The sequence below is a fragment of the Ammospiza caudacuta genome, chromosome 8 (genome assembly GCF_027887145.1).
Source record: "Ammospiza caudacuta isolate bAmmCau1 chromosome 8, bAmmCau1.pri, whole genome shotgun sequence".
Taxonomy (NCBI): Eukaryota; Metazoa; Chordata; class Aves; order Passeriformes; family Passerellidae; genus Ammospiza; species Ammospiza caudacuta.
This window is the reverse complement of record NC_080600.1, coordinates 43129079-43155570: the sequence shown is the minus strand read 5'-3', so window position 1 is coordinate 43155570 and position 26492 is coordinate 43129079. Positions and strand designations below refer to the sequence as shown.

The 26492-nt window shown below is 45.2% G+C and overlaps 1 protein-coding gene across 1 annotated transcript; it reads left to right on the top strand.

Moving 5' to 3' along the window:
• Nucleotides 1-6599: 6599 nt before the first annotated feature.
• On the top strand, nt 6600-25179 carry PRPF40A (pre-mRNA processing factor 40 homolog A). The gene is made up of 26 exons (XM_058809973.1): nt 6600-6869; nt 8267-8404; nt 10274-10354; nt 11655-11685; nt 11896-11918; nt 12563-12640; nt 12717-12827; nt 13542-13662; nt 14131-14155; nt 15035-15331; nt 16585-16693; nt 16953-17017; nt 17563-17727; nt 17993-18101; nt 18563-18713; nt 18804-18937; nt 19296-19410; nt 19528-19619; nt 19741-19857; nt 20379-20516; nt 21829-21924; nt 22737-22823; nt 22906-23002; nt 23103-23164; nt 23810-23944; nt 24176-25179. The coding sequence occupies exons 1-26, from the start codon at nt 6834-6836 to the stop codon at nt 24266-24268; spliced, it is 2706 nt and encodes a 901-aa protein (XP_058665956.1). The 5' UTR covers nt 6600-6833; the 3' UTR covers nt 24269-25179.
• The last annotated feature ends 1313 nt before the right edge of the window (nt 25180-26492 follow it).

Below are 26492 nucleotides of genomic sequence, written 5' to 3'. Positions count from 1 at the left end.
CAATCCCAGCCCAGGCAGGAATTCCCAGTTCCCAGTGTCCCATCCATCCCTGCCCTCTGGCACTGGGAGCCATTCCCTGGCTCCTGTCCCTCCAGCCCTTTCCAAAGTCAGCTCACGGGCACAGGCACTGCCAGGATGGAAACACAACGTGCTGTAATTGCATTTTGCATCCAAATTAAAAAATCCAATTATATCCAATGCCTTTAAACACGGTTAATGAATTGAAAACTTCCTCAGGAACTCAGCCTGGAGGAGAGGAGCTTGGGGGGGACCTAAATGTGACCTTCCAGGGCCTGAAGGGCTCCAGGAGAGCTGAGAGGGACTGGGGACAAGGGATGGAGGGACAGGAGCCAGGGAATGGCTCCCAGTGCCAGAGGGCAGGGATGGGTGGGACACTGGGAATTGGGAATTCCTGGCTGGGCTGGGATTGCCAGAGCAGCTGGGGCTGCCCCTGGGTCCCTGGCAGTGCCCAAGGCCAGGCTGGAGCAGCCTGGGACAGTGGGAGGTGTTGATGGGATGGGATGGGATAGGATGGGATGGGATGGGATGGGATGGGATGGGATGGGATGGGACGGGACGGGACGGGATGGGATGGGATGGGATGGGACGGGATGGGATAGGACAGGACGGGACGGGATAGGACGGGACGGGACGGGACGGGACGGGATAGGACGGGACGGGACGGGATGGGATGGGATGGGATGGGATGGGATGGGATGGGATTTAGGGTGTCAACCCAAACCAGTCTGGCATTCTGGGAAATGAACTCCAGAACTGGGATAAGGTTTAGTAAAAGAGGAAGAAGTAGAAGGGGAAAAAAGAAGAAATAAGGGGGGAAAAGCATTCCAGAGGTTTATTCACTAAGAATTTACCTTCCCAGGGGGAGGCCACACCTGGATCTGGAGCTGATGTCCACAGCTATTCTCAAATATCCCCCCTCGTGGTGTTCATTCCAACTCTTTGATCCCACTTGATATTCCCTGGAAAAGCTGCCTATGTTTCCCCTCCTGTTGGGGAAGATCCCATTCCCAGGAGCAGAGAATGGCCATTATCCCACTGCTCTTCCCAGGGCTTGGGAATCAACTGCAGCTCAATTCCCTTTAAGCTTTATCCCCACACTTTTATCTTCAGGCTCCTGAGGGCACATCCCAGGCAGCTCCAAAGTGGGAAAACAACAATCCCAGCTCATGCAGAGCTGTTCTATCGGGATTTCTCCACACGCTGCTCCCCCACCCCTTGCCCACTTTTTATTTCCCGTATCCAAAGGCTCCCAAGTGCCTGTGGAGAGCTGGATTCTGGGAAGCAGCTGTCACTACTCTCTCAGCTTTTGAACATTTCTCTGGAGAGATTTTTTATCTTTCCAATTTTAATCCTCTCTTACGACTCCGGGATTTGTTTTTTCCACCAATAGTCCGGAGCCCGTTTTTATTTCTAGCACTTGCTGGTAATGAAATCGGGATTATTTGCCCTAAATCCATGAATTCATCAGCTATGCAGCAGCGGGATCAAGGCAGAAATATTACTGATCTCTGCTCCAGGGCGTGATTTTTATGGAAAGCAACAAGCAGATGGAAACAATAAGGTGGGAGCTGCAATTCTTTAGGACCAAATCCCTTGTTAACCACCCAAATCTGGGATTAGGCACGTGAGGTGCAGCAGGGTTTAACTGGGATTCTCCTGGAGGGCAAATCAGGTGGGAAAAGTCCAACATTTATTATACAAAGTCCAAGTTATCCCTCTTGCAGTGAGAATTTCTGTAAACAGAGGGTATCCGAGGGGAATGTCAATTTATTTTTGGAATTCTCACATCTTTTCCTTTGCTCTACCTGCCTCCCACCCCTCCTCTGGAGCTGGATTTGGGATGTGCTGCTCCTCATGGTGCCCATTCCTCAAATTCTCATCTTCCTGAGCTGCTAAAAAGAGGAATTCCCCAGATCCTGAGTTTTCCAGGCTCCCAGATTCCCTCAAATGGATCTCCTGAATGGACACCTCCATGCTCGAGCTGCTCCAGGGACATTCCAGACCCCTGCAGAGGTAACACTTCATTTCCAGAGGAACTCCCACTGTTCCCATCACATGAAACATTCCCTAGGAATTGTTAATCCTCAGATTCAGATTTTTTTCCCAGGAAAAGAAGTTGGATTTCATCTTTTTACTTTCCCTACATTGGGCTGGTGACAATCTAGCTGTGGCCTGACGTTTTCTGGGATGAAAAGCAGGAGCAGAACACGCCTGGGATAACACATTTCCATAGGGAACACTGCAGCATCCAGAAAACCCAATCCCACAGAAAATTTATGAGGAAAATTCCGATTTATAAGGAAAATTCACTGCTGGGAAATTTGATTTTCATGGGCTGAAGAAGGAAAACCAAGTTTATCAGAGGAAGAAACAACAGCAAAAAATACTTGAGGGATGTGGGGAAAAGCTCCCTGCAGCTGCTCTCCAAAGGGTGATGTGCAGAGTCCATGGACTCAGACATGCTGGCACTCCTTTGAAGGAAAGCAGAGCCCCACCCTCCCCACAGAACCACTTTAAAACCCCAAATCACTGCAATTCTTAAATAATTTATCAGCTCTAATGGAAAAAAAAAAAAAAAAAGCTACCAAAAAACAACGAGCTATATCTGCGGGAGGTGGAGCTGTCAGGAAAACTCAGCAAGGGTAGGCAGCTGCAGCTTCCTGCTGGATCCCATTGGATCAAATCCTAATGGGTGCCCCTGGATGGAATCCCGCTGGATCCCATTAGATGGAATTCCATTGGATCCCATTGGATGAAATCCCCCTGGATCCCATTGGACCAAATCGCACTGGGTCCCACTGGATGGAACCCTGCTGGATCCCACTGGATCAAATCCCACTGGATCCCATTGAATGGAATCCTGCTGGATCCCACTGGATGAAATCCCCCTGGATCCTGTTGGATTGAATCCTCCTGGATCCTGTTGGTTGGAATCTCCCTGGATCCCACTGGATGGAATCCCAATGGATCCCATTGGATGGATGGAATCCCCCTGGATAGAATCCCACTGGGTCCCACTGTTGGATCCCATTGGATGAAACTCAATTGGATCCCATTGGATGAAATCCCCCTGGATCCCGCTGGATCAAATCCCACTGGGTCCCACTGGATGGAATCCTGCTGGATCCCACCGGATCAAATCCTGCAGGATCCCATTGAACGGAATCTCCCTGGATCCCACTGCATGGAATCCCTGCTGGATCCCATTGGATGAAATCCCCCTGGATCCCCCTGGATCCCACTGGATCAGATCCCACTGGATCAAATCCCACTGGGTCCCACTGGATGGAATCCTGCTGGATCCCACTGGATCGAATCCTGCAGGATCCCATTGAACAGAATCTCCCTGGATCCCACTGGATGGAATCCCGCTCCATCCCACTGCATGGAATCCCTGCTGGATCCCATTGGATGAAATCCCCCTAGATCCCGCTGGATCTCACTGGATCAAATCCCACAGGGTTGCACTGGATGAAATCCCGCTGGATCCCATTGGATCGAATCCCACGGGATGGAATCCCACTGCCATGGAATGCCGGGTCTGGGAATGCACAGAGCGAGGTTTCACCTGAGTGGGACGTGGCTCCAAGGCCGCTCTGCCCATGGGACCACCCCGCGTTTTCCCGGGAATCCCAGAATCCCAAATGGATGGGAAATGGAAAATCTCTTTCCGAGCCCTCTGGTTTCAGTCCTTGCCCAGCGCTGCTGATTCGGGATCCCGGGACAAGCTGCCAGATCCCTGCCCGAGAGATTCCGTGTGCGAGCCCTCTCCCTGCTGGCCGCTCCAGGAATTCCCTTGGAATGCTCCGCCTTGCCACAGAAATCCGGCTCTCGGTGCCTGGGAAACATCTGAGAGCAATTTTATATTGAGTTTACAGGAAATAAAAGAGTTTTTCTACGAGAAAAAAAAGGTTAAATACATTAAATACAAATCCCGCTGCTTAAATACATTCCAGCTAACAGGTAAAACTCCATGGAAAAGCAATTCCAGGGCTCCTTGTCCTCACTGTCCCAAATATCTTGTATTCCAGAATGCCATATTTCAGAATTTGCATGGCAGAATTCATAATTCCAAATTTTTATTTCACTTTTTTTTTTAATTTCAAGGGTTTTGTTTCAGAATTTGTATTCCCGTATTTGTATTTCAGAACTTTTTCTTCAGTTTTTATTTCTGATTTTGTATTCCTGAATTCGGATTTCAGAATTTGTGTCTTAGGGTTTTTATTTCAGAGTCTGCATTTCCAAATTTATATTTCAAAGTCCTCTTTTTTAGAATTTTCAGCTCAGATTTTTTATTTCAGAATTTCTATTTCAGAATCTGCAATTCAGAAGTTGTATTTCAGAATTTTTATTCCAAAATTCTCTATTTCAGAATTTTTATTTCAATTTTCTTAATTTCAGAATTCTGTATTTTCCTACAAATGCTGTCTGAAAATCCAGATTAAAAAACAGGAGTTTCTTACAGGATCAGGAAGAAGAGCGAAGGATTGGATGCTCTATCAAAATTTCTGTAAAACCACATAAACAATTTAAAAATCAGAAAAAATTAAATAAATTCTCTTTATTTTAAATTATTTTAGGCAGTTGTGGATAAAAATAAAGAAATAAAAATACTCCAAGTACTAAAGTTACACCCTAGGCCGACAAAAGCAGCTGTGCCCCACTGGAGCTCTGCTCACTGCACACCAGGAGAGATTGAAATGAGATTTCAAGATTTAATTAAAAATCAATTTAGATTTCCATTTCACTACTTGATCACGGCAGAAAAATCTGATTAACGGAGGCCTTTTAGGGTGGATTTAGAGAATTCCTTAGGCTCAGGGGGTGAGGGTTGGTGCTCACCCCAAGAGTGCAAGGCCAGGCTGGAAGCACCTGGGGCAGTGGGAGGTGTCCCTGCCCAAGGAAGGGTGGGATTGCAGGAATTTCTGTGCTTTTTGTCCCAGTCATTCCATATTTCCATGAGCTCAGCCAAACCAGCCCCTGCCTCACCGCAGCCAAGATTTATAAAATATCTACACAATAAAGTGTAAAATGAGGCGTCTGATAACCATGGAGGTGCGTGGAAATCCAGAAATATTATGGAAAATTAAATCCACATCCCTGAAAATCCTCTCTGCTCAAGGACAGCAATGAGACACGGGCCATGCAATGCTGGGGACAGGAAAATGTTGCAAGTTGTGCAATTCCAGGTAGAGAAACACAGATAAAGTTTGGAGTCCCCCCTTAAATTCATTTATCCCTCAGAATTCCCAGCCCTCTCCCACTCTGCTGTGTGGGACAGACTCCATCCAAATAAACTTGGTGTGAAGTGGCACAAAACCAAATTATAAATTATTGGGAATTTCTCCCCAACTTTCCCAGCCGTTCTCCCACTTCTTTGGGTGGATTTTGGGTATTAAACCAAGATTATAAAATATATCAAATGCATCTCTCCCAGTGATTTGATTGACGGGTAGGAATTTTAAGTCATACACAATTTTACTTTGATTTAATCAATTAACTCCTTCCTCTGCACCCAAACCTTGACAGGAGGGCTTTGTGTAAGGAAAACAGCGGGATTTTAACCTTTCCCGGGAAACCAGAGTTACATTTTAGACACTTCCAGCTGAGGTTACATTGAGCGTTAACATTGTTTGCTTTCAGTTCTCCTTTTCTGGCCTTTGTTCCACGGCCCTGAGGGACAGGACACAGGGAATGGGTCCCCTCGGTCACAGGGCAGGGATGGGTGGGATATTGGGAATTGCTGGCTGTGAGGGAGAGGAGTCCCTGAATGGAATTCCCAGAGAAGCCGAGGCTGTCCCTGCATCCCCGGCAGCGCCACGGCCTCAGGGCTGCCGGAGATCCCGGGGCGCCTGGAAAGGACTCGTAGGCACAGGGGGGACTGTGGGGCTGTGCAGGTGCAGCAGTGGGATGGGCTGGTCCCTGAGGGTGCCTTCCCAGCGGGATATTCCCCGATCCCGATGGGATATTCCCCGATCCCGATGGGATATTCCCAAATCCCGATGGGATATTCCCCGATCCCGATGGGATATTCCCAAATCCCGATGGGATATTCCCCGATCCCGATGGGATATTCCCCGCTCCCACCGCGCTCTCCCGCCCGCCATGGCGGCCGCTCCCCCTCAGCGGCGCCAACCACGGCGGCGGCGCGGGGGGGTCCGAGTCGGCCCGTACCACCCGCACCGTCACGGGGGGGGGGGGGGGGGGAAGCACGAACGCGGCGCGTACCACCCGCAGCACGGCTGAGGGGGGATCTGCCGCCACCTCCCGAGCTGAGCCGAAATGGTGCAGCGGGAAGTCACCCCCTCCTTCCGGCGCTGTTGGTACCGCCCGGCCGATCGCGCACCGCCCCCGGTCCCACGTGAGCGGTTTCCCGGCGTGCCCCGCGCTCGGCCGCCGCAGCCGCCGCTTCGCTCCGCGCCCCGCGCTCCCGGGAGCCTCCCGAGCCAGCGCCGCGCCGCGGGGCCGGGCCGCTTCTCGCCGCCATGTCCGGCGGGGACTCCACGGCCGCGGCCGCCGCCGCCTCCCCGCAGCCGCTGCCGTTCTCGCTGCCGAAGCCGCCGCCCCTCATGCAGCTGACGCCGGGCGACGCCGTGCGGCCGGTGGGCTCGGGCGCCGACCAATCACCGAAGAGCGCGCGGCTGGCGGCGCGCCCCGATTGGCCGGCGGGGAAGCCCGTCAGCCTGCTGGCGCCGCTGCTCCCGCCCCGCGGGGAGCCCGAGCCGCTGCTGCCCTTCGGGCCCGCGGCCCCGCGGCCGCCGCTGCGCGGGCGCCTCCTGGGCCGCTGCGGGGGCTCCCTGCTCAGCCCCGCCATGCGGCCCGGCGGCGTCGACCGCGGCTCTCTCATGGTGAGTGCGGGATCGGGGGGGCATAACGGAGTTACGGCGTGCGGAAGCCGGACCCGCCTTCCTGCTCCGGGGTCATCGCAGGGTCGGGTGGGATGGGCGTCCCGTGGTGCGGGGCTGTGTCCGGGCGGTTCTGGGTGTCCCCGCTGGGGGAGAGGCCAAAACCTCTCTGGCAGCTGTCACCCACACAAGGAGGAAGCTCTTGCTCGTGTACAGGTGGAACTTCCTGGGCATCAGTCCCTGCCTTGCTCTGGTGCCATTGCTGGGCTCTGCTTGGAGCCTTCCCGGGGACAGCCAGGGCTGAGGCCCCTCTCACTGGGGCTCCTCTCCAGGCTGAGCAGCCCCAGCTCCCTCAGCCTCTCCTGGGCACCGAGATGCTCCAGGCCTTTGCTCAGCTCCAGCAGCTCCTGTCCCTGCTGGGCTGAGGAGCCAGAGCTGGACACAGCACCCAGAGGTGCCTCCCAGGGGCAGGATCACCCCAGAGGTGCTTCAGAGGGGCAGGATCTCCCCAGAGGTGCCTCAGAAGAGCAGGATCCCTGCCTGACCTGCTGGGAATGCCCTTCCCGATGCCCCCCAGGGCACAGTGCAGCACAGACCTGGCTGTATCCAGAGCTGGGAAGGATCTGGAGCCCCAGGAGCAGCTGAGGGAACTGGAAAGAGGCTCAGCCTGGAGAAAAGCAGGCTTGGGAGGATCTTCTCAGCACCAGGGTGGTACGTCCCTCTGAAAGTGAATCAGCACTCCAAAGAGGGCCAGAAGAGATTTTTAGGAAACCCTGTTCCACCTGGAATTACCTGGGGCTTGGGAAACAGGAGCTGTCACTGCATGTGCTGTGAGAGGATGTGATTGGGAAAAGTCAGGAGTTCTGCCCAGAAGATTGAAACCTTTTTAGTTGCTCATGGTTTCTTTGTGCGACTCCCTGCGCCAGGGAGACTGGGATAAGAAAAAAATCACTGGAAAACTGCCTTTGGACTGAAAGGTGGTAGAGTTAGGGGAAATTAGGGGAGAATTCCTTCCCTGTGAGGCTGGGGATTCCTGGGATGGAATTCCAGGCTGCCCCATCCCTGGAAGTGTCCAAGGCCAGGTTGGAACACCTGATATAGTGGAAGGTGTCCCAGAGGGTGGAACTGCAAGAACTTTTAAGATCCTCCTACCCAAACCATTCTGGGATTCTGTGATCCATAATTTGATTTTTTTTTTTTTTCCTCCTGCTAAATGTATTTTCCAAGGGAAATTCTGTCCAGGCTTTATCTTAAGGTACTCTCAGAACTGTTGTATCTGTGTGCAACAGAAAGTACTTCAAGTGTTGGAATAATGCAAAGCTCTTTTCCTTACTGCCTCTGGGGAGCGTGTGTGGGGTGGCTGCCTCGGTGCTGATTTCCCTGCTGTTGGTGTTTTCCAGATGGGCCACCCCGGAATGCCCCACTACCCCCCCATGGGGATGCACCCCATGGGCCAGAGACCCCCCAACATGCCCCCGGTCCCCCACGGGATGATGCCTCAGATGATGCCCCCCATGGGAGGACCCCCGATGGGGCAGGTAAGGCAGTTCCAGCAGTGTTGTGTTCCAGGGATCTGCCCTGAGGGGGGATCTCCCTGGGAAAAGGAGAGGGGATGACTCGGGGTTATAAGTCTTCTTATGGGGAGCAGGGAACTGATGCACCTTTGTGACTTTAATTGGAAACTGCTATGAGAACAGGTAATTCATGCACCTCTAACTTTCAGTCAATCATTTGGGATTTATTCAAGATTTTTTTGAATGAGAACAGGTAATTAATGCCCCTCCAATGTTAGTTATCATTCCATAGATTGGGATTTATTTAAGTGTTTTGGAGTGAGAACAGGTAACTGATGTACCTCTAACTTTCAATCAACTATTTGGGATTGATTCGGATTTTTTTGGACGAGAACAGGTAATTCATACACCTCTAACTTTAATTATCCGTCCATAATTTTGGATTTATTAAAGTTTTTTGGATGAGAACAGGTAATTCATGCACCTCTAACTTTAATTATAAATCCTTAGTTTGGGATTCATTAAAGGTTTTTGGAATGAAAACAGGTAATTAATGCACTTCTAACTTTCAGTTAATCATTTGGGATTTATTAAAGTTTATGGAATGAGAACGGGTAGTTAATGCACCTGTAACTTTCAATCAATTATTTGGGATTTATTCAGGTTTTTTTGGATGAGAACAGGTAATTAATGCACCTCTAACTTTAATTATCAGTCCTTAATTTGGATTGATTTATTCCAGTTTTTTGGAAGCTTCCTGTAGATTTTGAAGGGATAAGTTTGTCTTGAGACTTCACATTTCTGTAATTCTTGCCCAGTTCCTACACACATGAACATTACAGCAAGAGCAGAATTGTTGCAGAATTCCTGTTGGGATCCTGGAGGTTGGTTTGTAATCCCTGTATCCCATTGCTGCTGATGCCCTGGGATTGGAAAAGGTGACACAGCCACAACCGTGGCCCTGCTTTTGGCAGCTTTTCTTCTCAGTTGCCACATTTCCTGTGTGGTTTGTGATGAAATCCTCAACTCTTGAAAGAAATAATTCTCCTTGTGGGTATAATAAATGTCCCAGGAGTGCTGAATGTCCTTGGGATGCTCCTATGGAAGAGAGGCAGGGAAGGATTAAAGCTTTGGGAACAGCCTGTGGTGACAATTCCTCTTCCTTTGCAATTAATTCCATGGGCACAGCATCCCTATTTTCCTTAAATTATAAGGCAGTGGGAATTTGCAGCTTCTGGGGTAAAGATAAATTTCTTAAATTTTAAATTTTTAAAAAATGAGGAGGATTTGACGCATTAGCACTGTGTGTGTTCATTAGGAAGTAAAGTAGAAATTCTGGTTTATTTCTCTGCTTTTCTGTACCTCCTTTTCCACAATTCCCACACTTAGCCAGGGAATATTTCAATATTTCATATTTTAGGGAGCAACTCAGGACTTTTTGGTAGATGGAGAGCAAAAAGCTGAAGGTAAATGCCATACCTGGGAGTTCACCTTTCTTTATTCCTTTATTCCCTGTAGCCTTGGAATTCTGCAGGAATTCATCATTCTCAACCTTTGCTTTTCCTACTGTCACTCAGGATTTCGGTCACGGAATCAGCTCCCACATCATTTGCTGTTGTTCCTTCAGAGTTTAAATTGTTTTTATTGTTATTTCCTGTCCAGATTTGGAATCTGGACATGCCATTCCTAATAGGAATATCCCAGTTTAGTGGGAATGTGGTGAAGGGAATCACAATCTCACAAATCTGTTTTGTTTTTCCTTGCCTAAGAGGGACGTTTGGGTTGTTTTGTTTTAAATTAAAAAGAAGTATCAGATAACAGCTTTTAAATAACAGTACAGTATTTTGTGTTGAGAATATGCTGAAATATGTGGGAAATGCTCTTGAATTGCAGATGCCTGGAATGATGCAGTCGGTGATGCCTGGAATGATGATGTCCCACATGTCCCAGGCTGCCATGCAGCCCACGGTTCCTGTGAGCTTAATTTCATTTCTTTTGTTTAATTTTTAAAAGCTCTTTTTAGCAGTTACAGTTAATCACTATTGGCTTTCTTTAATTAGAAAAGAAGAATTTAAATTTTAAATGTATCTTTCATTACAGTGGAGTTTTATGTGGCTCTTGAATGATTATAAAATAAGATTTTTGTGATTTTCATCAGTCTTTAAACTCCTTTTGGTTTTTCTTTCATTCCTTATCCTTCACTTCCTGCAGTGTGGCAGGAATCGCTGTGACCTTGGATTGTTAAATTGTCTGACCAAGAGATTCTTCTCTCTTGAATTGTAATTTCTTAAAGAATTTAAATTCAATATTAAAGAGATTTGAGTCCATTAGAAAGAGATTTTCTATTAAAAGTTCCTGAAATTCAGTTGAGTATAAAAATTGCTGTAATAGCTCAAGGAATGAGGAGTTCTTTGGGTGGAAGTGAAGAGGGAAAAGTTAAAATACAGGTGAAATCTGAGGGGAAAAAATATAAATTGAATCCTGTTCTTAAGAAATAAATTTAGTCCAAGCCTAAGAGATTCACTTAAAACCAGTTCCAGCCATTTCAATTTAGAAATCATTATTTTTATGGGTTTTTTTCCCATGCAGATTTAAATCCCTAAATTCCAATGGAATTTCCTGAAGTGCTGAGCACAAATTTTGCTGTGCTGATTTGAAACAGTGAAATTCCTAAAAATCAGTATTTTGGTCAGATTAATGCTCTTAAAATACATTAAAAATTCCTAGAAATTACTGGTTTGTTCAAATTATTGCTCCTAAAATACACAAGAAATTCCTGGGAATTTCCTGGTTTATTCCTGTTGGATAATATCAAATAAAGTTGATCCGATATGATTTATTTCCACTCTCTAATCAATTTTTTCTGTTTTCCTGAGGAATATTTGATGTTTGTAGCTGAGAACTGAAAATAAACCGTAACTAAAGCTGAATCCATAAAGAAAAAAAATAGGAAAACTTGGAATTTGGTTGATTTTTTTTTTTCCTTAATTAGAAGGAATTTCAGGAAGAAAGAGTTCCAGGAATGCAATTTTAATACACTAAAAGCCATGTGCCCCATAACTATCCCACCTGATGATGTACCTAATTGCTTATTTAAGGAGCAGGAATAATTAAGGGGGAAGCAGGAATCCTTATTTAAGGAATTGAGCCTTTTGTGGCAGAAAAGCCTTGTTTGAATAATGAATATTGGAATTTTTTTAGGATTTAATTCCTCAGGAATTAATTACTTAAATTTTATTGTTTAAATGTTTAATTGTTTTAATTATTTTTACAGCCAGGAGTGAACAGCATGGATGCACAAGTAGGTGAGTAAAACAACTTGAAATAATTTCTAAATATTTAAACAAAATCAGCTGAAACAATAAAAAATCCACTTTTTTCTAATATGGAATGGAGCATTTCAATGGAGGTCTCCATTGGTGCCCAGGACTTTTTTTTCCTTGCACACATGGAGAAATATTTAGGAAAGTGAAGCAACCAAACCATTAATTAATTTTTAATTATTTATTTTTCAGGAGTAACCCCTCCTGGGACTCAGGTATGTGGAAAGCACAGTTCTAGAAGGTTGGAATTCTGCAGTGGTGTGGGGCAAACTTGGTTTTGGGGATTTAAAGGAAAACCTTAATTCAGTTTTTTTCTCCTGCTTTTTTTTCCAAGTTTTTGGTTGTTCCTTGAAATCTGTGGGCCTTGTCCCAATGTAATTATTAAATAGATGATATCCACATTATTTCCATAAGATTTCCATCCTGTCCCTTGGCCTGTCAGGAAATGCAGTTTTCCCTGGCTGTATCCAATCCCTGATCCACAGCAGGTGGATGCAGTCCTGATTCCAGGGACAGCAGCAGGAATTGTGGTGTGAGGGAGCTCAGGGAACCAGAATCTTCCTGAAGCAAGTTTTCCTCAAGCTGTGGGAACAGGGAGTGCTGCGGGAATTGTGACTTGGGCTTGTCATAGTCTCACCCCTTCACTTGCACGTCCTGGGGGAATCAGGCCCTTGGGAATGTGCAGTTGAACAGCTCCACTCCCAAATAAGGAGGTTTTTTTGGGGAAAATTCTGACTTAAGGTGTGAATTTGGCTCCCTGCCTTTGCTGTGCTGCTGAACCACCTGGAGAATCCAGGGTGTTTGGGTGGAACCCAGCAGTGAGTGAGCATTTTCCAAGGCCTGTTTTGTCTCCCCTCAGACAACGCATCCCGTGGTGTCCACAGTCCAGCAGAGCTCCACCAGCAGCAGCTCTGGCAGCGAGGAGCACTCCAAGCAGGTGTGTATCCCACCCTTTCTGTGCGCCTGGATCCCGTTTTGTACCTCAGTATTCACTTCCCTTGGGGTTTTCCCAGAAATCCACGTGGACAGAGCACAAGTCCCCGGATGGAAGAACTTATTACTACAACACTGAGACCAAGCAGTCCACGTGGGAGAAGCCAGATGACCTCAAAACCCCTGCTGAGGTAACCAAATCCCAAATTAATTCTGGGATACTGTGGGAACGCGAGGATTTCCAGTGACACCTGCAGCAGGGAGAATTCTGCTGGAAGCAGTGGGAGCAAACTCTTCCAATAGGAAATGTTCCTAAAATATTGGGATTGTTCTCCTTGTGTTGGGAGAACCTGAGGGTGCAAAGTGGCCAAAATTCCTCATTTTTCTCATTTTTAGATAGGCTTTTTTATTAAAAACGTGGGGGGATTTATTATTTAGAGAAGAAAAATTCCTAGAAATTACTAGTTTGGTCAAATTAATGCTTTAAAATACACAAATTCCTGAGAATTCCCCTGTTTTATTTCTGTTGGATAATATCAAATCAAATTGATCCAATGTGATTTATTTTCCACTTTTTAACCAATTTTTCTGTTTTCTTCAAGAATATTTGATGTTGGTAGCTGAGAGCTGAAAATAAACCTTAACCAAAGTTAAATCCACAAGGGAAAAAATGGGAAAACTTGGAATTTTGTTGATTTTTTTTTTCCTTAATTGGAAGGAATTTCAGGAAGAAGGAGCTCCAGGAAAGCAACTTTAATGTACCCAGAGCCTTGTGCCCCATAATTATCCCACCTAATAATTGCTTATTTAAGGAACAGGAATAGGGAAGAGGGAAATAAGAATCTTTATTTAAGGAGTTACTAAAGGAGATTTTCCTTGGAAAATCTTTGTTTTCTCTCCATCAGCAATTGCTGTCCAAGTGTCCCTGGAAGGAGTATAAATCAGACTCTGGGAAGCCTTATTATTACAATTCCCAAACAAAGGAATCCCGCTGGGCAAAACCCAAAGAGCTGGAGGATCTTGAAGGTAAGAGTCCTAGACTTTGTATTTTCATTTCATATATATTAATGTATATAAACATATATTAATTAATTACATAACTTATTTAAATAGCAACAAAATCAGCTGAGGGGAATGAGTAAGTGTTAAAAAAAAATAATAGGCAGCAGTAATTTAAATATTTCTATTCTTAAAATTCTGTTTAATGATCCTGATTTTCTTTCTGGGTCTTTGAACTATTTTTTTACAAATTAAAAGAATGATTTAAACCAAAAAGTCATTTTTATATTCCCAATCTCTCTGTAATGGCATTTGTAAACTTTATTTTAATCTTGATTGATTTCAGTATTTGAAGGACACAAACATGAAAAATTTTGATAGTAACAAAAACATGTAAAACTTTGCTTTTATTAAATCAATAATTACAAGAACTCCCTGTGAACCTGAACTATTTTAAAGCTATATTTTAATTGTTTTTCTCCTTTTTTCCTCTAGCAATGATTAAAGCTGAAGAAAACAGGTACATTTTTAATATTATACTAATTTTTTTCATGAAGGCCTTAAAACTTTTTCTGAGGACCTTCAAGCCTTTCCTGGGGATCTTTAAACCTTTCCTGAGGAAATTTAAACCTTTTTCCTGAGGGTCTTTGAACTTTCCCTAGGGTCCTACAAACCCTTTTCCTGAGGGCCTTCAAGCCCTTTTTTTTTCCTGAGGGCCTTACAAATCCTTTCTTCCTAAGGCTCTTCAAACTCTCTTTCCTGAGGGTCTGCACCTCTTTTTTCCTGTGGGTCTTTCACCCTTTTTTTCCTGAGGGCCTTCAACCCATTTTCTCTGAGGGCCTTTCAGCCTTTTTTTTTTCCTGAGGGCCTTCGCACCCTCTTTCCTGAGGCTCTTCAAGCCCTTTTCCTGAGAGCCTTCAGACCTTCCCTAGGATCCTTCAACCCCTTTTTTTCCTGAGAGCCTTTCAGCCCTTTTTTCCCCTGAGGCTCTTCAAGCCTTTTTTTCCTGAGGGCCTTCAAGCCTTTTTTTCCTGAGGGCCTTCACACCCTCTTTCCTGAGAGTCTTCAAACCCTTTTTCCTGATGGCCTTCAAACCTTTCCTAGGATCCTTCAACCCCTTTTTTTCCTGAGGCTCTTCACCCCTTTTTTACCCTGAGGGCCTTCAGACCTTTTTTACCCTGAGGGCCTTCAACCCATTTTCCCTGAGGGCCTTTCACCCTTTTTCCGTGAGGGCCTTACAAACCCCTTTCCCTGAGGGCCTATAAACCTTTTCCAAGTCTTTCCCTCACCCTAAACCCCTCACTCCCCACTTTGGCCACATCCCTAAGCTGTCCCTTTGCCCTAAATCTCCAGACCAGAGCCAGCAGCGACCGCTGTTGTGTTTGTCCTTTGTCCCCAGCACGAAGCCAGAGGATGCGGCTGCCGCCACCTCGGCTCCGGCCACAGCCGGGGACGCTCCGAGCGGGGCCAGCGGGGCTCCGGCCACCGAGAGCGCCACGGCCACGGCTGCTCCTGCAGGAGCTGCTCCCGAGGGGGAATCTGCCCCTGCTGCCACCACAGGGGACACGGACACGGCTGGCACGGCCGCGGCCGAGGAGCAGGGCCAGGGCAGCGCCGCCCCCGGCACGCAGGATGGGAGCGCGGACACCGCGGCGGCCGCCACCGATGAGGCAGCCAAGCAGGAGGCATCGGGAGAGTGAGTGCCAGGGGGTGGATGTCAGCTCCAGGAAAGGGGATTTGGGGGAGATCATTCCCTGTGAGGCTCTGGGATGGAGTTGCCACAGAAGCTGTGGATGTCCCTGGATCACGGGAAGTGTCCCAGGCCAGGTTGGACAGGGCTGGGAGCAGCCTGGGACAGTGGGAGGTGTCCCTGCCATGGCAGGAGTGGCTTGGGATGATCTTTAATGTCCCTTCCCACCCAACCCATTCCACGGTTCCCATCCCAAACACCAAGGTCTTCCCACAAGCCTGTAGCACACTTAAAGCAAGTTCTTCAAGGGAATGAATAATTTACCACAGGACAAGAAAGAATAGCTTTGAGATAACAGAAGACAGGCTTAGATCAGGGACTGGGAAGAAATCGTGTCCTGGGAAGGTGATGAGGCCCTGGCACAGGTGCCCAGAGCAGCTGGGGCTGCCCCTGGGTCCCTGGCAGTGCCCAAGGTCAGGCTGGACAGGGCTTGGAGCAGCCTGGGACAGTGGGAGGTGTCCCTGCCCATGGAACTGGGTGGGCTTTACTGTCCCATCCCATCCAAGCCATTCCATGATTCCATGGTCATTATGAAGCCTCAAGGCTTTGCTGCAGTTTTCCATTTCTCAGCAGCATCAGTGACAGAACATTCCATGGATTTTCCAGTGTCTGTAAGAATTTCCCAGGGTGCCATTAAACACTTCCCTCTTCATGCTCCTTTTCCATGGATCTGTGCCATTGGTTATCACTGGAAGAAAATAAAATACTAAAGGGATTTTTATATTTTTATGTGTTCCAGCCATGATTCCTTTTTATTTTAAATAATGAAAGATCTATTGTGTGGAAAATTATAAGTTAGGATTTTTATAATTCAAAAAAAAAAAAAGAAATGCTATGGGGGATTTTAGACAGCAGAACGTAATTAAGGAGAAAAGGGCCATTTTTATGCACTTCTTTTATATTTTTATGTAAAATGTTAATATTCCTGCTGAATTTCAACATATATTTAGGAATAATTTCTAGATAACTTCAGCAGGCAGCCAATTGCAAGAGGGAAGTATTTTGCCTCGATAATTAATTTTTTTGATCTTTTTTTCATCAGCTGTGGTGCCTGTAAGAAAAAGCCTTGTATGAATTATTAGAATTATTTTTTTACTTGAAGTTACTGTTCATAAAACTCACTTTGTGGTGATTTTTGACTCTTCAGCAACTCTATCTTAGAAAAAATTTCTGAAATCATAAAATTTGTTTTACTTTAGTGCTGCTGCAAAGAAGGAGGATGAGGATGCACAACCAGTTAAAAAAACCTACACATGGAACACAAAGGAAGAGGCCAAACAAGCATTTAAAGAACTGTTAAAAGAAAAGGTATATGGGTCAATTATTAATATTTTATTGACCAATTATTAATGTTTTCTTGAACTACAAAACCTGGTTGTTTTTTTTTATTTGCCAGGTTTTACTTGTTTTTTGGGGGAGGAATTCCTCATCTTGAGGAAATGAAAGAAAAAGAACATTGTAATGAAAAGAATATTTTATTTTTTTTCCCTTGGCTGTTTTTAAGGAATTATTCCTTGTTGGATGTTAATTCCAGGTCTTATTCATCCATAATTTCCTGTTTTCACAGAGGGTTCCATCCAATGCTTCCTGGGAGCAGGCCATGAAGATGATCATTAATGACCCCAGATACAGGTACTAAGTCCTCTTCAATTCCACACAAACCTTTTTTTTTTAGAGAATTTACTTCCAAAAGATCTAAAGTTCTGTCAGCAGCAGATACTCCTGCACTTGTGCCATTGGCAGGAAATTGTCTTCCTTCCTCCCTAAAGAAATGCTTCCAACAGCTTCACTGTTATTGGGAAAAAGTGTGGAAGTTGGTATTTTATGTTGATTTGGGGATTAAAATGTTCAGATTAATTTCATCTCAAATCCAGATTATTCAAACCATTGCCTTTTGCTTTCTGGTTTTGATTTTCTTAGTTATATTTCTTACTTTCCTTTTCTGATTGTTCTGGCTTTTCTTTCTTTTTCCTCAGTTTTCTTATTTTTCTGGTTTTCTTCTTTTCGAATTTTTCTTCTGATTATTTGATTTTCTTTTCTTTTTTCTTTCTTTTTTTTCTGATTTTCTTTCTTTTTTTTCTGATTTTTTTTTTTTCTGATTTTTCTAATTGTCTTTGTCTTCCTGATTTTTTTTTATTTACAAATAACATTGCTCTTTCCTTTCCTTTCCTGGAAAGTGCTTTGGCAAAACTGAGTGAAAAGAAGCAGGCCTTTAATGCCTACAAAGTTCAGACAGAGAAAGAGGAGAAGGAAGAAGCCAGATCCAAGTACAAGGAAGCCAAGGAATCCTTCCAGCGCTTCCTGGAAAACCATGAGAAGATGACATCCACCACCAGATACAAGTAAGAGACTTGGGATAAAAATCTGAGATAAAAATCCTCATGGATACACTGCTTAGAGTGGCATCAACTTCCATTTTTAGTTTTTTCTTCCTTTATAAAAATTCAAAATATATCGCAAAAAGACTTCCAAGAGGGAAAACCAAGAATTCCTATAAATCTGTTCTTCCTTGGAACAAATCTCTCCCTGATGTTCTGGGGGATTGATGAATAATTCAGTCACAATAAATAAATAAATAGTTGTGTGGTTTTGATTTGCTCTGCCCAGAAAAGCTGAGCAGATGTTTGGGGAGATGGAAGTGTGGAATGCCATATCCGAGCGGGACCGGCTGGAGATCTATGAGGATGTTCTGTTCTTCCTGTCCAAGAAGGAGAAGGTAAATTCCCCTCAAATCCACCCAACATCTCCTCACTTGTTCCTAAATCACTTTAAACCTGTGCTTGAGGCTTTATGGCAGATAAACAGCAGCTTTTAGGGAGGGTTTTGGGGGTTATTGGGATTTATTCCTGCTGATTTTACCATGTGTTGTATTTTTGGGGGATTTTAATCAATCACATGATGGATTTTATTCTGAATCAGTGAAATAATAATAAGATGGGAAAATTGTGTTGTTTTGTGTCCAGGGATGAGGCTTGGAGCAACCTGGTCCCTGTCCAGGGCAGGAGGTTGGAATGGGATGAGCTTTTAGGACCCTTCCAACCCAAACCACTCTAGAACTCTGTGATTTTATATAAATTAAAGATTAATTTCATATTTTCTTGGAGAACACACTAGATATCTTACATTTCTATCCAAAGCACCTCAAACTGAGCCCCAAAAATAAACTTTGCCCCTCAGGAACAAGCCAAGCAGCTGCGCAAGAGGAACTGGGAAGCTCTGAAGAACATCCTGGATAACATGGCCAATGTCACCTACTGCACCACCTGGTCAGAGGCCCAGCAGTACCTCATGGACAACCCCACCTTTGCTGAGGATGAGGAGCTCCAGAGTATGTCTGTGGGCTCTGGAATTCTCTGGGAAGGAGGATTCTTGCTGACTTGGAAGGAATAACCTGATTTTTTCCCTGTGTTCTTGCTAGACATGGATAAGGAGGATGCCCTGATCTGTTTTGAGGAACATATCAGGGCCTTGGAGAAAGAGGAGGAGGAAGAGAAGCAGAAAAGTTTGCTGAGGGAAAGGAGGAGGCAACGTAAAAACAGGGAATCTTTCCAGGTTGGTGCAATTTGGGGCTCTGTCCTAAAAATATCATGGAATATCATGGGGTATTCCACATGGGCTTTTTTTATTTCTGAGGGTTGGTTCAAGGGGGTGTTTAAAGCCTGAAGTGTTGGGTTGTGGCATTTTCTCTGCTGTGTTACACCCAAGGGAAAATCAGAGGGGATAGGCCTGGACGGGAAGGAGATGCAGCTGGAATGTTATAGGTGGTGGAGAAAAGCAGGAAGAACAACAGAAAAAGGGATTTTTGTGGAACAAAAGTGGAATTCCAGTTACCAGGCCAATCCATCCCAGCTGGTACCAAGGAGAAGCTGGAGGAATGGCTCCAAATTGCCATTTCCCCTGTGTTTTGCAGCTGTTTCTGGATGAGCTGCACGAGCACGGGCAGTTACACTCCATGTCCTCCTGGATGGAACTGTACCCAGCCATCAGCTCCGACATCAGATTCACCAGCATGCTGGGCCAGCCTGGTAAGGGGGAAGTCTGGGATTGGGGGCAGGCCACAGCAATGCTTCCTACTTTTTAACACCTAAAAATGCAGCTCTGGGGTTAAACCTGACCTGTGGCTTAACTAAACTCTCCCTCAGGATCAACAGCACTTGACCTGTTCAAGTTTTATGTGGAGGATTTAAAAGCTCGTTACCACGACGAGAAGAAGATAATTAAAGACATCTTAAAGGTGAGCATTACCTTGAAGGCTCCTCCTTGCATTGCACATTTCCCATCCAAGGGAGCTGGGATTTCCTTGCAATTGAAGGAATTCCTGATTTCCCTCACACCAAAGGAGCTGTTTTTTCCAGGATAAAGGATTTGTGGTGGAGGTGAACACTTCCTTTGAGGATTTTGTCACTGTCATCAGCTCCACTAAAAGAGCCACCACATTGGATGCAGGGAATATCAAGCTGGCTTTCAACAGTGTAAGTATGAATTAATAAATTAATTCATTAATTAATTGGGATATCTGGATAATTAGGATGGTAAATCCCTTCTCCAGACAGGAATTAGGGTTTGTTTTCTATTCCATATTTCTAATTCCATAATATTTGAGGAATATTCTGTTATTTAGGGTTATTTAACTGATTTCAGTTGCCATAGTAAAAATAAACCTTTATCCAAGCAGTCAGCATTCCCAAACTTGAGGAATTCTGGGATAGGAATTCAGTGATGCTCTCCTTTTGTACATAAGATTTCTCCTGATTTGTGTGGTTCTGTAGTTTTGCATCAGTGGATTTTCATCAACAGCAATTCCATTCTTGGAAAGGAAATAACTGATTAATTTTTGATAAAATAATTTAATATCATAGTTTTGATTTAATAATTAAGTACAGAAAAGCAATAAATTTCCTTGTCATTCCCAAGTGACTCAGACACAGCTCTGAGGGTGCAGAGCTGTGCAGAAACCCCAAGAAATGGATTTCCTTTCCTCTCATTCCCTCAGCTGCTGGAGAAGGCGGAAGCGCGGGAACGCGAGCGGGAGAAGGAGGAGGCCCGCAAGATGAAGAGGAAGGAATCGGCCTTCAAGAGCATGCTGAAACAAGCCACCCCTCCCATCGAGCTGGATGCTGTCTGGGAGGATGTAAGGATGAGAATTCCTCGGGGAGAACATTCCCAAAATCCCAAACAGGCCCCTGCTCATCCCTAAAAAACCCCGCGTTCACCAGGCTCGTCCTGGTTCTGCTGATGGGGCTTCAAAATCCCATCACACCCTGTGGATGGGGCTTCAAAATCCCATCAAACCCCGTGGATGGGGCTTCAAAATCCCATCACACCCCGTGGATGGGGCTTCAAAATCCCATCAAACCCCATGGATGGGGCTTCAAAATCCCATCACACCCCGTGGATGGGGCTTCAAAATCCCATCAAACCCCATGGATGGGGCTTCAAAATCCCATCAAACCCCGTGGATGGGGCTTCAAAATCCCATCAAACCCCATGGATGGGGCTTCAAAATCCCATCAAACCCCGTGGATGGGGCTTCAAAATCCCATCAAACCCCATGGATGGGGCTTCAAAATCCCATCAAACCCCGTGGATGGGGCTTCAAAATCCCATCAAACCCCATGGATGGGGCTTCAAAATCCCATCACACCCTGTGGATTCTTCTGGAAAACCTGGAGTTGGGTGGGAAAAGCTTCATCCTTTTGAAACAAAAAACATCCTAAAAGAACTGGAAAAAAAAGCAAAACCCCTCAAAAAGTCCCACAACTGCCCCAATGTTAATTGAAATTCTTTAGAACTTTGTCCTGCATAAAATACCCTGGAAAAGCTTTCCTTTCCAAGGATAATTTATATAAATATTTGGGGTTTTTTTAAGCTTGAATGGAATGTGCAGGGAAAGCAGTGGGATTCTCCATGTTTCCATGAGTTAGAGCATTCCTGAACACTGGAAATTTGGGATTTGCTTGGAAATCTGGGATTAAAAATTTAGTCTTGTAGCAGTTCAGGGGCTTATCAACTGGTGAAAACTTAAGTTTTTTTTTAGTTATTATTTTTAAAAATTATTTTCTTTATTTTTTATTTTTTTCTATTATTTTTGTTATATTTTCAAATTTTTTAATTTTTATTATTTCTTCATATTTCTGTTATTGTTTTTATTTTTCCTTAATTTTATTTCTTCAGGGTTTTAGTTTTCTTATTTTTATTACTTATTTTTATTTTGTTTCTTATTTTTATTACTTTTATTATGCCTTATAATTTTTATTATTTTAATCTTCATTATTATTTATGTAGTTGTTATTATTATTATTCCTTACTGGTTTTCTTATTTCTTATTGACATTTTCATTACTACATTATATTTTATTATTTTCTTCTATTTCTTTTAATATTTTAATAAATTTAAAATTTAATTTCTTTGAATGTCATTAATGGAATTAATTTTCCTGACAGATCAGAGACAGATTTGTGAAGGAACCAGCATTTGAAGACATCACTCTGGAATCTGAAAGGAAAAGGATATTTAAGGATTTCCTTCATGTACTTGAGGTAATTATTCCTTTATTTTTGAAATCAACAGCCAAGGAAAATTCCTTCTAAATTGAGTGGGAAGGGGAAGGATTTAATGGAATTTTTTCCATTAAATGATATCAGGAGATAAATTAGATTTTTCAGCTCTCACACTTGGGGGTCTTGTTGCAATTCTTGGAATTTGGAAGAATTTGAACTGAAATTTTGACTTTTAATTCTGTAATTTCCAATTAGGCAGAGCAAGGGTTGGGTTTAAGCTGGATGTAACTTGGATCCAGGGAGCAGATCCATGGCAATCCAGTGTTGCAGCTCCAACAGGGCAGCAGTGCCCATTTTTAGGTATTTTGACATTAAATGGTGATTGTGGAGTTTTTAACCTTTCCCATCTTTTGTGGATGAGGAAAAAGATCCCATCAATTCTTTGTGATGTCCTGTAGGAGATGATGAGATGGTTCTCCCATTAAATGCTGATTTTATGGAATTTTTAACCTTTCTCAGCTTTTGTGGATGAGGAGAGAGATCCCATCAGATTTTTGGGATGTCCCGTAGAAGCTGATGAGGTGGTTCTGCCATGAAATGGTGATTATGGAGTTTTTATCCTTTCCCAACTTTCTTGGATGAGGAAAAGCATCCCATCAGATTTTTGGGATGTCCTGTAGGAGCTGATGAGGTTTTACTGCCCCATCCCTGGAACTGTCCAAGGCCAGGCTGAGCACCCTGCTCCAGGGAAGTTGTCCTTCCCCATGGTGGAGCAAGCTGGGATTTTAGGGCTTTTCCAAGGCCAATCCCTGCTGGAATTCCGAGCTCTCCCCTCCTTGCCTTGCCCACAGCACGAGTGTCAGCACCACCACTCCAAGACCAAGAAACATTCGAAGAAATCCAAAAAACACCACCGGAAGCGCTCGCGTTCCCGCTCGGTGAGTAAACCCTCCCTCTGCCATTCCCATTGCTGCTGGAATTGCCATTACTAACTGGAACTCTCCCCTGGGCTGTGTGAAGGGCTCAGAGTCCGAGGATGACGACAGCCACTCCAAGAAGAAGCGGCAGCGCTCGGAATCGCGCTCGGTGTCGGAGCGTTCTTCCAGCGCCGAGTCCGGTACGGGATGGGACGGGATTGGCTTTAAACCAGCTGGGCTCTTCTCCTTTGGGATTTATCCACTGATTCCTGGCCGTTTTGTTTCTCCCTGTGGCTGCAGAGAGGAGTTACAAGAAGTCCAAAAAACACAAGAAGAAGAGCAAGAAGAGGAGGCACAAGTCTGTAAGTGGAGCTCAGTTTTTAATTGGGTTATGGACAACCTGGCACCTGCTGTCAGTAATCCTGGCTGGATGATCCTAGGGAAAAATTGGGGTAAAGATGGAGGAGGGTATTGCCAAAATAACAACTTTCTGTTATATATTCCTAATATTCCTTTCTGTTTTTTACTCCTACAATTAAACCACTTAAAACTGCTGAATTTGGAGGGTTTTAACTCCAGGTGAAGGACTCCATGAGTAGCCTGGGATTTGCTGTTTATCCTGGCAAATCCAGGTGTTCTCCTTTGCTGGGGGCAGCTGGGAAGTATCCCAGCCACTCCTTGTGCCTGCCTGAGCATCAGGCTTGTGTTGGAAGCTCTGGAAGGATCCAAAATGCAGAAAGAGCTTTGCTTCTTCCTGGGAGGGTGGGGAGGCCCTGGCACAGGGTGCCCAGAGAAGCTGTGGCTGCTCCATCCCTAGAAGTGTCCAAGGCCAGGGTGGACAACCTGGGATAGGGGAAGGTTTCCCTGATCATGGCAGGGGTGGAATGGGATGAAATTTAAAGTCCCTTCTAACTGAAATCATTCCATGATTCTACAATTCTTTAAATGGCGGTTGGACTTAAAAATATTCAACATTAATTTTCACTATTCCCATTTTTTTTCAACAGGATTCACCAGAATCTGATGTGGAACGAGAGAAGGACAAGAAGGATAGAGAGAGGGACAGTGAGAAGGAAAGAGCCAGACAGAGATCTGAGTCCAAGCATAAATCTCCCACTAAAAAACGGCCTGGAAAAGATTCCGTAAGCTCTGCTTGCTGTTTTTCCCGATGCTTTGGGCTCTGCTGGATGCAGCTCCATTGGTGTGCTCTGGGAGAGGTTAGAGGTTGCATGGGAGGATCCTGGAGGTCTTTGCCATTCCCCACTTTGGATTTTGGGGTTTCTGAGTGACACAGAGCAGCTCTGGCTGTGTGTGCCTGTCCCTGGAACCTCCCTGGACAATCCCATCCTGACCTCTGTCCCTTCTCTCCACAGGGAAACTGGGATACCTCTGGCAGCGAGCTCAGCGAGGGGGAGCTGGAAAAACAGAGGAGGACTCTTTTGGAGCAGCTGGATGAAGATCAATGAGAAGATCCTTGATACCAAAAATGTTTACAGGTGGCAAAATAAAACCAAGCCTTGTGTGGGCAAGGCCCTGGGGCCAGTGGCCGGTGGCCCATGGCCACAACAGCAGTGGCTTTTAGTTTTTTACCACTTCAATCCAGTCAAAAGTAGAAAAATCCATGGAATTCTGAGGGCAGAGCTGTGCCTGGCCTGGAGCTGCGGGGCGGGATGGGGCTGGGATCCCCTGGAGGGGACACAGAGGTGGCAGCAGTGTCCCCAAGCACTTTCCCAGTGTCCTTCCCAGGCCAGGGAACAACCCTGGGCTGCCTGGGCAGAGCCCAGTTCAGCTTAGGGAAAAAACTCCTAATTTAATTCTTTGTGCTTTTGTTCTTTGATGGATTTGGTTGGGTGGGATTTTTTGGGAAGGCAGCAGGAGTAAGGAATCCACGTCCTGCTGTGTTCTGCAATCCCCTGGATTCTGGGCTTGTGTGACACCGGGGCTTTCGTCCAAGACTGATTCGTGTCCCGACTCCCATCGATCCCAAATCCAGGGAGTGTTGTGGATGGGGATTCTCCTGCTGTGCCAGCAGAGGGAGCGTTTGGGACGCAACCACCTCGGCATTCCCGAAATCCCACCCCGGCCCTGCCCGGCTGTTAGCCAGCGTTTCTCTCCACCTTTTCTCTCCCCCTTCCGAAAACTTAGGAATAAAAATCCGGTGTTAAACGCAATTCCATGTGTTGCCTTAAGAACCTGCTGCAGAATGTACCTGCACAGCCCAGAGGAGGGAGGAGGAAGCAGCTCCAGCCCTGTTTTCCAGCCCCTGCACATTCAGGAAGGTGCCCCCAGCCCTGCTCGGTGAGAAAATTGGGAAGCCGCTGTCCTTGGAATATTTTTGTACATTTTTATCAATGATTAAACCTTGTCTTTTAGCATGTACTGGTATTTATTTCTCCTTAAATACTCTGTACAGCTCTGAGCCACAGAATCACTCACAAAACCTGCTTGAAGACTGTTCAGGTTCCTTTTCAGGAGTTTTTTCCTGAATTTTGACCACTTTTACCAGTGCACAAACACCCAAAGGATCAATTTATCCAGGGAATTTTCTGGCTGGGGTGGTTACAAGGCTGAGAATCCTTAAGAACACCCTGAGATTGAAATGAATTATTTGGAATATAAAATGCAGGAGGTTGTAACCATTTTTCACTGGGATGCTTTGGGATGGGAAAGCCCATCCCAGTCCTGCTGTTTCCCCCTGAAGGGAAGCTCATCACCCATTGCCTGGGGGAAAACCACCTGGATTTGGTCAAACAGGGCTTGGGGGGATTTTTGGTATCCATAGGTGTTTGGTGTGGAAATCCAGGTTGGAATATTCCAGGTTTTTCCCTGCAGGCTCTCCCAGGAAGGATGGGGTAATTGCTGCTCCAGGACTGATCAATGAGCCAGGTTTGCTTTGCTCACCTGCCACCACCTCCCTGGATTTATATCCCAAAATGGGAGGGCTCCAAGTGGGAACAGCCCAGCAGAGTTGGGAAACAGGAGGGCAGCAGGTCCTGCAATCTGCCATGGAGCTGGGAGAGGATTTAGAGCCTGACAGGTCCTGAGGGTTTGTAAGCAGGGAGGAACCTCTTCCAGTGCTCTTACTCCCTTGCATACACACAAATTCAAGGGAAAAGAATTTGTTCCTCAGGGAATATCACTTTTAAAAGGTTTGCCTTGGTTTTCCCATCAAAAATAAAAAACTGGGAATGTCCATTATTCCAATGGTGGGGTTTTCTTAATATCTTAATTTGCTGGAAGAAACTCAGCTTAAGCTGAGCCTGCTTTTAAACTGAGCAAGGCAGGATTGAGTTTTCCAGGGAATTGAGTTCGGGCTTATTTTTCCAGCTTTTTTTTTGGTGTTTTTCTCCTCTTTCTGATTTCTCCAGCCCAGTTTTTTTCCTGTGGCAGCCCCAGCACAGCCAACAGCTCAACCTCTGCATTCCTGCCTCGAAACTGGAAGGAATTTTATCCAAATTAATTATTTTTGATCAATTATTTAATCATTTTGGATGGATGAGTTTTAACTGTGTCCATCAATGTTAAAACCTTGGCTGTGCTGGTTAATCCTGACCACCCCTTAGAATAATTTTATTAAACCCTTTTAAAAAATTACATTTAATACTAAAATTCAAGTTATTTAGGCCTTAAATATTTGGATTGTTTTGAGTGCATTTCTGGCAAATATTAATCACCATTTATTTCTCTCCT